The sequence below is a fragment of the Notolepis coatsorum genome (genome assembly GCF_963971535.1).
Source record: "Notolepis coatsorum genome assembly, chromosome: 3".
NCBI lineage: Eukaryota > Metazoa > Chordata > Actinopteri > Aulopiformes > Paralepididae > Notolepis > Notolepis coatsorum.
Window position 1 is genome coordinate 141079343 of NC_140167.1, and position 12586 is coordinate 141091928.

The 12586-nt window shown below is 42.5% G+C and overlaps 1 protein-coding gene across 1 annotated transcript in view; it reads left to right on the forward strand.

Moving 5' to 3' along the window:
• The window catches only part of mcm3ap (minichromosome maintenance complex component 3 associated protein), a 63560-nt gene that overhangs the window by 35511 nt on the left and 15463 nt on the right, over window positions 1-12586 (forward strand). Inside the window, exons 22-24 of the mRNA XM_084310640.1 lie at window positions 2-269; window positions 1561-1658; window positions 6895-7285. Of these exons, the coding sequence (XP_084166766.1) occupies window positions 2-269; window positions 1561-1658; window positions 6895-7285 (757 nt within the window). The remainder of the gene's footprint in view (window position 1; window positions 270-1560; window positions 1659-6894; window positions 7286-12586) is intronic.

Below are 12586 nucleotides of genomic sequence, written 5' to 3' on the forward strand. Positions count from 1 at the left end.
GGTGTCCCGCGGCCCTCTGACCGAAGACAGTCTGTCCAAGGTGGAGGAGTGCGGTGAGCTCCAGGGCACAGGGGCCCTGCTCATGCTGCTCCCGGCCCTGCCGGCCTGCCCCGAAACCGGCCACGAAGAGCAGGACATTCCCTTGCTCTCCGCGCTGCTCCAACTCAAACAGCTTCAGCAGGCCAGCGCCTGGCACTGGCCTGTGCCCCTCGCCATCCTGGTGCCGGGTCCCAACGGCGGGGCCAGCAGTACACAGAAACTGGAAGAAGGTACAGTGACGGGAACATTGCTGGCAACATGTAACGTGTAACTGGAAGCTTTATTAAACCTTTAAAAAGAAGAGGTTGACTTCCTTTTTTGAAAACAGACTTTAGAAGTGCAAATGTCATAGGCCATCTGAAAAGTAGAGAATTAGGTTAAAAGTCACAGTATTTATCTGTTTTTTATTTTCTTATTTGCTCAGAATACACTTAACATTAGAATGAATACAAATCAACATTAATACGATAAAAATAAACAGGAATTTCTTGTGTTTTCCAAAAGGTTATGACATAGGCTAGAATAACACAGGTTTGGTTCCCAAACGTCTCCTCGAGGCACCCAGTCATTCCATGTAGTTTCATTCCATGCTCCATGGTCATTCCACCACCAGCATCACCCGATTCAGCTAATCAATACCTCATTAAGTTGAATCGGCTGGTGTGGAATCTTAACAAATCCAGAAGATGTACCGGTAATGAAACTGTACATGGAATGGCTGGAGTGCCTCGAGGAGAGGTTTCAATATCAACATATCAATAACCTTTTTGGAAAACGCAAGGAATTATTATTTATTTGTATTATGTTAATTAGCATTTATTCTAATATTATATAGCATTTTCTGAACAAATAGACACTTACTGTCTGGATAAATACTGTAGCTTTTTTTTTTTTTTTTTTTTTTTTCCTTTTTCCTCCGATTTTCTCCCATCCCAATGTTAGTCGTTATGCCAATTCCCAATCCCCTTCCTGGTCGCTGCGCACTTACCCCCCACAGTCGGTCTGGGAGAGTGGAGGCTATCACATGCTTCCTCCGACACACGTCTAGCCAATCAACCGCTTCTTTTCACCTGGCAGCGCGGACTCTCACTGAGAGGGTGTAACGTGTGGAAGGATCACACTACCCCCCTTAGATCCTATCCGCGCTGAGCAGGCGCCCCGACCGAACTGTAGGAGTCGCTGTTTTACAACGACCCGGACGCACCCCTCCAGCTTTCCCACCCTCTAATACTGCCAATTGTATTAGTGTGAACGGCCAGCCAAGCTGGTGACAACGCCGGGATTCGAACAGGCGAATCCAGCGCCTCCGGCGTTGGTGACGAACGTAATCTCCGCTACGCCACCTGACCGCCCCAATACTGTAGCTTTTAACCTAATCTTCCTAACTTAATTTACACACACACACACACACACACACACACCAAAAGGTGGCATTTTGCAGTGTGTGTGTGTGTTAATGTACATTATTAATATGTACATTGTTAATATGATGAATATTTCTCTTGGTTTGTTGTCCCTCAGCTCTGATGCTGCAGGCGTTGGTTGAGGAGGGCCTGATTTCAGAACACATTTTCCTCCACATACCAGAGACCACCAGTGACCTTCAGGGCTCCGAACAGGTACACACACACACACACACACACACACACACACACACACACACACAAAGAGACACACACAGAGAGAGACCCCCCCTCCATCATCATCACCATCATTGGTGTTTCAGTTCACCTTTACATTAAAAGAAGAGAGTCGATCCAGGCACTCAAAAAGATGTAAAATCCAGAGGGAAGATGGTTAAAAAGCCTTTATTAAAAGTGGCTAAGTCATTAAAATGGAATCAACATGTTTCGACCATAGCGGTCTTCATCAGGATTGGAGTAAAAAGTATAAACACTCACCCCCTTAAATACCCACAGGTGAGTGTCAGGTGAAACAATAAAGCAATAAACACCAAATGATTGAAACAAGTGATGATTGGAAGGCACACGCAAGGGCGGAGCCATCAATCAGTGACAGTGTAAGAAAAAAAATAGAAAATATATATATCAAACAGGCTATAAGTAAAAGCATAGATAAATACTCAGTGAGCAATATACAGAAAATTATAATAGTCTATGTAGCCTATGTAAGGTATAAAGAATACACACAATACAATGGCAATAAACATATAGGATAGAAATCAAAGATAACACATGAAGTCAATATCCTCATTTAGCCCAGGGGCATTAAGAGCGTCAAGGCTATGAATCCAGAATGTTTCCCTCTGATTGAGTTTGCGGATACGGTCTCCGCCCCTAATAAGAGGTTTGATATGTTCAATGCCCACAATTTTTAGTATAGAATCATTATTATTGTGTACTTCTGTGAAATGTCTGGCTATAGGATAAACATGATTTTTGGTTCTGATGGCGTATTTGTGTTCAGCTAAACGATCACGCAGACGCCGCTTGGTACGACCTACATAGAAGATGCCAGGACAAGTACATGACAAGCGATAAATGACATGAGTGGTATTACAGTTAATAAAGTCATTAATCTTGTATGATCGCTGAGATTTAAAGTCAGTGAATGTCTTGGTTTGTATGACGTTGACACAGTGTGGACAATTCATACATTTGTAGGTTCCAATAGGTCTCCTAAGCCAAGACTCCTTAGTCGCGGGAGGAAGGTAGCTATGAACTAATTTGTCTCTTAATGTTGGAGCACGTCTGAAAGAAAAAACTGGAGGTTGAGGGAACACTTGTCTGAGAGTGGGGTCACTATCAATAATGGGCCAGTTCGCATTAATGATGCGCTTAACGTGTCCCGCTGCTGTGCTATATTGGGTCACAAAGAAAGGGCGGGACTGAGACTCGTTCCGTCGTCTACTTTTCTTGAGCAAATCAGATCTATTAAGTGTCTGTGCTTTATTACGTGCCCTTGCCACTACATCAGGATTATACGATCGATTTTCAAATCTGGTAGTCATATCAGCAGCCTGTTGATGAAACTCACTATCACTATCACAAATACGACGTAAACGTTGAAATTGACCAAAAGGAATGTTGTCGATCATGTGAGGGGGATGGAAAGAGTCAGCTCTCAAGAGTGTGTTACGTGAAGTTTTCTTTCTAAAAATGGTGGTGTGTAATTTACCAAATATATCTTTTGAGATAGTAAGATCTAGAAAGTCGATAGTTGTTAAAGAATATTCTATGGACAGACGGATATTGTTATTTAAAGAGTTGAGATAACTATGAAAAGCCAACAGTTCAGATTCATTGCCATCAAAAATAAATAATAGATCGTCAATATACCGGCCATACCAGGTGATATTGTGATACCAAGGATTGATAGGGTTGTTGAGCACATACAACTTTTCCCAAAGGCCTAAAAAGAGACAAGCATACGGTAATTAGGAGAAAAACAAGAGCCCATAGGGACACCCATAACTTGTTTGTAAAACCCATCTGTGAACATAAACACATTGTTATGGATAATCCATCTGGTCAAGACGCTCGGCGCGCTCAGCCCGCTCATCGCAGACCGTCGGCACTGAGGAACCAACCGAGGAAACGGTATCCACGGTAGTCAACCTCTCCGGTAACAACATCAGTAACGAACAGTTGTCAGTTCTGTCCAAAGGTACATCTTTTGCTACTACATATAACACCAGTCTGTTCAACACCAGAGTCGATTTATTTCGATTTTATCGTAACTTGCATCTTAAAACCTGGTATCACCATCAATCTGGACACACACATGAGTATCCCCGCACTGCTTCCCAGCCGGATCTCGAAACGGACGCTGTGCCGGCCCTTATCAGTGACTCTGAAACTATTATTTGCATTCATCTAAAAAATGTTTGGACCCTATGGTGTTCTTGTTCTGTTCTTGACTTATTGTTATGTTGTCTTCTTGACTTGTTTAAAGAAGACCTGTACGGCCCATGGGGACATTAACGTGTGTTGTCGGGCCCTATAAATAAATTTGATTTGATTTGATTTGATTTATGCCTGACTCTCTTCCATTATTTAGACCCAAGTCTAATTTTGCTCCTATTGTGTCGAACCCTAGTCTCATAGCCTTTACTAGGAAAGTTGACCATGAGATTACCGTAATAAACTTTTCAGTAGTACTACTCTGCAATCTGTGCGCAAATGTAATTTGACTTATAAGGACCGAACTGCTCTTGATGAACTGGCTAAACGTGACTATATTATCATTCGACCTGCTGACAAAGGGGGTGCTACTGTTGTTCTTTCTAAAGACCAATATATCTCAGAGGCCATACGCCAATTAGACTCTAAGTACTATGTCAAACTTACTAGGAGCCCCTTATCTGATATGAAATTACAATTTCATACAATACTTAACCATGCTAAGGAGGCTAATTGGATTTCTGATAAGGATCTTAAGTTTTTATTGGTCGAACATCCTGCTTTAGCGTCTTTCTATTTACTTCCTAAAATACACAAGGAACCCTTTGACAACCCTCCTGGTCGTCCTATTATATCTGGTAACGGTACCCTTACAGAACCAGCTTCTAAATTTATTGATTTCTTCATTAAACCGTATGTTAAGCAACTCCCCTCTTTTATTGAAGATACTACGGATGTTCTCAATAGGTTAGCTAACCTTACCAAATTAGAATCTCATTATTTAGTAACTATGGATGTTGAAAGTCTGTATACGAACATAGATCATGAGGCATTGACACACTTTTTATCTGATAGAGGAGATGCTTTGCCCCCTACCAAGTTTCTTGTTGACTTGACCAGATGGATTATCCATAACAATGTGTTTATGTTCACAGATGGGTTTTACAAACAAGTTATGGGTGTCCCTATGGGCTCTTGTTTTTCTCCTAATTACCGTATGCTTGTCTCTTTTTAGGCCTTTGGGAAAAGTTGTATGTGCTCAACCCTATCAATCCTTGGTATCACAATATCACCTGGTATGGCCGGTATATTGACTATCTATTATTTATTTTTGATGGCAATGAATCTGAACTGTTGGCTTTTCATAGTTATCTCAACTCTTTAAATAACAATATCCGTCTGTCCATAGAATATTCTTTAACAACTATCGACTTTCTAGATCTTACTATCTCAAAAGATATATTTGGTAAATTACACACCACCATTTTTAGAAAGAAAACTTCACGTAACACACTCTTGAGAGCTGACTCTTTCCATCCCCCTCACATGATCGACAACATTCCTTTTGGTCAATTTCAACGTTTACGTCGTATTTGTGATAGTGATAGTGAGTTTCATCAACAGGCTGCTGATATGACTACCAGATTTGAAAATCGATCGTATAATCCTGATGTAGTGGCAAGGGCACGTAATAAGGCACAGACACTTAATAGATCTGATTTGCTCAAGAAAAGTAGACGACGGAACGAGTCTCAGTCCCGCCCTTTCTTTGTGACCCAATATAGCACAGCAGCGGGACACGTTAAGCGCATCATTAATGCGAACTGGCCCATTATTGATAGTGACCCCACTCTCAGACAAGTGTTCCCTCAACCTCCAGTTTTTTCTTTCAGACGTGCTCCAACATTAAGAGACAAATTAGTTCATAGCTACCTTCCTCCCGCGACTAAGGAGTCTTGGCTTAGGAGACCTATTGGAACCTACAAATGTATGAATTGTCCACACTGTGTCAACGTCATACAAACCAAGACATTCACTGACTTTAAATCTCAGCGATCATACAAGATTAATGACTTTATTAACTGTAATACCACTCATGTCATTTATCGCTTGTCATGTACTTGTCCTGGCATCTTCTATGTAGGTCGTACCAAGCGGCGTCTGCGTGATCGTTTAGCTGAACACAAATACACCATCAGAACCAAAAATCATGTTTATCCTATAGCCAGACATTTCACAGAAGTACACAATAATAATGATTCTATACTAAAAATTGTGGGCATTGAACATATCAAACCTCTTATTAGGGGCGGAGACCGTATCCGCAAACTCAATCAGAGGGAAACATTCTGGATTCATAGCCTTGACGCTCTTAATGCCCCTGGGCTAAATGAGGATATTGACTTCATGTGTTATCTTTGATTTCTATCCTATATGTTTATTGCCATTGTATTGTGTGTATTCTTTATACCTTACATAGGCTACATAGGCTATTATAATTTTCTGTATATTGCTCACTGAGTATTTATCTATGCTTTTACTTATAGCCTGTTTGATATATATATTTTCTATTTTTTTTCTTACACTGTCACTGATTGATGGCTCCGCCCTTGCGTGTGCCTTCCAATCATCACTCGTTTCAATCATTTGGTGTTTATTGCTTTATTGTTTCACCTGACACTCACCTGTGGGTATTTAAGGGGGTGAGGTGTTTATACTTTTTACTCCAATCCTGATGAAGACCGCTATGGTCGAAACATGTTGATTCCATTTTAATGACTTAGCCACTTTTAATAAAGGCTTTTTAACCATCTTCCCTCTGGATTTTACATCTTTTTGAGTGCCTGGATCGACTCTCTTCTTTGAACTCTGCATTCCCGGTGATCCAAGAGCACCTTAACCTCTATTGAACTGAGCTAACCAAGTTCTCCCTTCTGAGCACCTGGTTGTTTTTTCTCCTGCTTTTCACCTTTACATTAACTGAGCTAAGCTTCCGTTCTATCATGAGTGATGCTGTCGGGCCACTTCTTTTAGAAGGAATTGGGTGTTGCCTTAACTGACTATGAACTCTATGCTCTATGTATCGGAGTTAATCGGATTCTATTTAATGCGTATTATTAGGTTGTTATATTCCATGTTCAAACTATTTGAAAAGGTCTTCATGTCCTTTCTGCCTGCTCACACTCGTGTTCCTCTTCCATTGTGCCCTCAGCTCAGCCATGCCGTACGCTGGCTGTTGGCCCACGCGCCTTCGCCCTGTCCTCTTTCCTGTCAGACCCTGGTGCAGTTAATAGAAGCCGGCTTGAGTCGGGAGTTCAGCACCCGGGTCTGCTCACACCGCCAGGACCGGGCTTCTGCGGGTCTCCCCTCCCAGGACCCCGCAGCCGTCATCCAGCTGTACAACGCCGTCCTGGCCCACCTAGCGGACGCGGTCTCCTCCCAGCACCTATCCAGCCTCTCCTGGCCACCAGGGGAGTTCTCTCTGCCCACCAACCGCCACCTGGTGCCCTGTGTGGGATGGAACTCTCCCCAGCACCTGGCCTGGCTCCGCACAGCCGTCCTCAGCCTGCAACTCCCATCCTGGGAGCTCCCACCCTCCTTCGGTCAGTGGAGGATGTTTTTTTTTCTCTCTCTCTCTCTCTCTCTCTCTCTCTCTCTATCTCTCTCTCTCTGTATCTCTCTGTATAGAATGCTTTCTTTGATATTGTCTTATGAGAACTGTTGACAGAATCCGGCTATAGGGTGACGATAATGTGGTCAAGAGGCATGGTTTCTATCTTTAGCCTTTAACTGGCATGGTTTATTTATTCACATGGCAGAGCAGCAGTTCTATAGTTCTCCTCTCACTGAGAGGCTGGGGGGAAAGAGAGAGTGGGAGGAGACATCTATATTTATACTCGCCACCTGGTGGTGTTCCTGAGTGGCTCCGCCTAGAGCGCCCTCTAGTGGAAACAGTTATATATGCAGTTAGACAGTTACTAACAATCCTACACAGAGCCTCTGACTTCAACACTCCCACTTAGGGTTTGTATTAGCATACTGGATAACTTCTTTGAAAAACATTTTACAAAGGAAATAATATAATCCAAAACATCAACAGGGTATGACAGTCAATATTTACACATTAAACATGACCCTTGCAAATCCCTTCAATTTTAATTGGGAACAGGTTTCCTCATAGTGTCTGCTACCCTGTCGTCCATTGGACAGTAAACCAGTGTCATTCTTTCTTCTCTGATGACAGATCTGATGAGATGATATTTTCTATATTGACATGTTTACATCTATGTTGACACACTGGGTTCCTATCAATCACAATGGTTCCCTGGTTGCCCTCATAAACAACAGCCTTCATATATACACAGTGTCCATCCTTTTTAAATGTTGTTGACAAAACGCCCCTCATCTTCAAAAACCACCATATTTGGTATAGAGGATACATTCCAATTACCTATTACATATTAAGCAATATACTCATAATCTTATCTCCATCACTTCTAGCAGTTGTTCTGGATAAATACATTCCTGTATGGTCATAGCTAGAACCATATATTCGGCTTCACAAGTTGATAGTGCCACTGTGGGCTGCTTCTTTGTTTTCCACGAAACCAGTGAGCTGTCTGTGTTCAAACCCACACAATATCCTGTGGTACTCCTTCTACATGTGGTGTCAGCTGCCCAGTCTGCATCACTGTGGGCTTTAAGTCCTAGACCCTCGCTGCTCTTTCTGAAACACAGTTGTTTATCTGCTGTACCTTTTAAGATAACAAAAGACATGTTTGGCTGTAATCCAAATGCTCCTCTGGGGTCAGCAAAATGCTGTGACAGTCTACTCACTACAAACCATCGGTCAAGGCGGGTACACATTGTTAAATAAATGAGGCTACCCACAGCTTCTCTGTACATTTTTACATCTGTCAGTTTCTGAGCATCCTCCTGATAGTCTAGTTTTTGATCACATGGTGTTTCCCTTGATCTACTTTCTTACATGTCTAAACGTTTCAGGGTCTTTCCCACATAGTTACATCATTGAGAACAGTTTCAGGGTCTTTCCCACATAGTTACATCATTGAGAACATGGTAAGTCATCCACCTCTGTACTTAAACATGGGATTAAACATAGGATCCATTTCAGTATTTAGACATGGACACCTCTGTACTTTAACATGGAATTAAACATAGGATCCATTTCAGTATTTAGACATGGACTCTTAATCAGGTATTTAAACCTGGATTCTACTCCTCCCGTATTTAAACCTAGAGTATCATCCTCCTGCATCTAAGCAGTGTAGCCACCCTCCTTCAGTATTTAAACATGGAGTACCCTCCTTCAGCAATTAAGCAGTTAGTCACCCTCCTTCAGTATTTAAACATTGAAGTACCCTCCTTCAGCATTTAAGCAATTTTCTACGAACCATACTTTGTATTTGTCGTGGCCTTCAATATCCTCCTGGATTGAATACACCTATTTCCCTCCCACTGTCTGTCTGCCCTCTGGTAACTTGGTTGAATACACCCATTTCCCTCCCACTGTCTGTCTGCCCTCCTTCGGGGGACAATGTGACCTCTTTAAAGGTCGGGGTTACCCCACTGACTTCCCTGTAGCAGTAATCAACGGGGGTAGGTGTACTGTCCTCCTCGTCACTCCCTTTCCGGGCATAGTCTGTCGGATACTTTGGGGGTTTGTGTTCCCTTGAGGGATACCTCCCACTGCTTGGGGCACTTGACGTCACCCTCGGGTGCTCCTCGTCATCGCCCTCTGGGGGTGGCTGACTGTCTGCCTGCACGACTGTACACTGGGCTGATGTGTCTCTGTTTCTACACACCTTACTCTGGAGTCCAGCTCTGGCTCCTCTGTCTGTGTCTCACTCTCACATGTTGCCTTTGTGACAAACTTGACTAGCATGTGTTTCTGCACTCTACCTTTACCGGGATGATAAACTAGGAAAGCGGGGCTTCCCTTTTCGTGTCCTACAAAAAGTCCTTTTACACATCTGGACTCTGGCTTTCCCCTGTCCTGCAGGTACGCATAACACACTGATCCAAATCGGTGCATTCTGGCTAGATTACACTTCTTTCCTGTCAGTGCTGTATACGGGGTGGTGCCTGAGTGCTTATTAAAGCACCTGTTTCTGGTGTAAGCGGCTTCTTGCACCGCATAATGCCATAGGCTCTTAGGTAAGTTACTATCTACTAGCTTACACCTAGCCATTTTCGAAAAGGGTGCGCCATTCCCTCTCTGCCACTCCGTTCTGGTGTGGGGGATATGGACATGACGTCTCGTGTCTTATCTTGTACCTTCTCAACAATGATTGGAACTCTCTGTTTGTGAACTCTGTTTCGTTGTCGGACCTCAAGCATCCTACGTTACCATAAGGGGCTACGTCTGCCAGGAATTTCTCCGTGGCCTGGAGTGTGTCACTCTTTGCTTTGAGAAAGTAAACAAACACTGCCCCTGTGCACACATCTGTAAAAGACTGTACATATCTAAAGCCTCCTATGGACTCGTTGCTTACTGGGCCGGCTAGGTCCGTGTCAACTAATGCAAGTGGTACCCTTACTTTTTCTGTGGGATTTCTGTATCTCGGTTGAGTAAACTTCCCCGTTTTGCACACTGCACAATTTTTGTCGGGGTCTACACTTTTCACCTTCAATGTGCATGCCTTCTGTCACTGCTTGCAGTTTCAGTAAATCCTCGTAAATTACAATGACTCATAATCTCGTGCCATGTCTGAATATCGTGACTGGCCGTCACGCTACACATATCATTATTATCATTACACTTGTCGTTGTCATTACACTCCGTTTGCAGATAATGTATTCTCTGGTACATCTTTATGTCAAACCGTGTACCGTCAGGTTCTACAAGAATATTTTTAAACTTCCGGTTTGACTACAATATGTAGCACACGCGTTTGGTAACAGCTCCGCTCCCGTCACCGTTAATTTCGTTCAAAAACATTATTTTAACAAATACCAATGAGATTAAACCACATCGTATGTATTGATAGGAACTTCTACTAACTATATCAAAAGACATAAAGACTCAACATGGATGGTAAGGATAAGAAAAAGGTTGGAAAGAAACACGAAGCAGTAAATCCAACGGCGACGATTGAGACACGTTCAAAGAAAATAACAGGCGACGCGGCGGCAGATCCGTTGTTGACAATCCCCGATGGGGGGAATATAACAGAGAATATACCGGGACCATCGGCGACTGGCTCCGAGAGGGAGACTATAGAGGACAACATAACGGGAACGACAGGAAAAAGTACTGTGAAGGACAAAGCAGAGGATTTTGAGAAGATAATAGCCAACAAATCCATCTGTCCCATCACTGCACCTACAATATCAACTGACACAGGCAGTGCAATTACACAACCAGACTTCAACTCTCTGACTAGCCTGATTAAGGAACAGATAGTAGCTTTCAAATTACACATCGCACACATCGATGCTAAATTCGAAGAGGTTATGAAATCAATGCACAAAACTGTCTGAACTGGAAACGCTTTACTCAACGTTATTTAATTCTTTAAAATACAACAACTCAACTCGACTAGAAAATCAAGTTAACGTACTAAAAAAAGAGATCAAGGCCATATACAGACTACAATCGGAAATACAAATACGCAGCACAAGACAACAGCAGTACTCTCAAGGTTCTAAACCTAGTCACCTATTAGCCATGCGATTAAGAATTAATGCAAAATTTGCAGATATAACTACCATTAGAGCACAACAAGTACTTGAAACAGACCCTGAAAAAATAAACGATACATTCAAAGAATTCTACTCCGACTTATATAAATCAGAAACGACCTTCGATCAAGACAAAATGGACACGTATCTTAATCAAATTATTCTCCCTAAACTTTCAGAGGATGACGCTAAACAGTTAGAAACACCGATCAAACTAGAGGAACTCAAGAAGGCCATATCCGAAATGCAAAGTGGTAAGGCTCCTGGAAGAGACGGTATCCCACCAGAAATGTACCTTTCTTGTTGGGACATAATTGGACCCTTATTACTAAATATGATCTTATACTCAGTCATGGACGGGAACTTTCATAAAAACGACAATATTGCACTCATAACAGTCCTTCTCAAAAAAGACAAAGACCCCACCGAGTGCGGTAGTTACAGACCCTTAAGCCTCCTCGGAACCGATATCAAACTGTACTCTAAGGTATTAGCCATCAGATTACAAAAGCATATGACGTCTTTAGTTCATCCGGACCAAACTGGCTTCATAAGAGGCCGCCTGATCACTGATAACATAAGACTAATACTGCACGTACTAGATGCCGACAAGGACGACACCATACCTAAGGCGATGCTGTCCCTGGATGCAATGAAAGCTTTTGACAGGCTGGAATGGTCGTATCTATGGGCAGTATTAGAAAGGATGGGGTTAGGAAAAGGATTCATTGATATGATTAAAGTAGTATACAAAGACCCATCGGCCATGATTACAACAGGTACAATCATCTCCAAAATCTTTCCGGTATCACGCTCAGCCAGACAGGGTTGCCCTCTTAGTCCCGGACTATTCGATCTATCATTAGAGCCTTTAGCACAATATATAAGACAATCCCAATCCATAGAACCAATCGTAATCAAGGGCACACAACATAAAATTAGTTTATATGCGGACGACGTAATACTGTTCATGCAAAACCCCAACACCACATTGCCTCATCTGCTCAAGTTGATTGAGAACTTTGGTGACTTATCGGGATTTAAGATAAATTGTCCGAAGTCGGCTTTCCTTCCACTTAACACCCCTGCAAAAAAAGATATAACCCTCCCAGGAGAGATACCTATGGTAAAACATTTTAGATGCTTGGGAGTGGAAATATTCCCCACCATAAGACAAACGGTGAAGCACAATTACACAA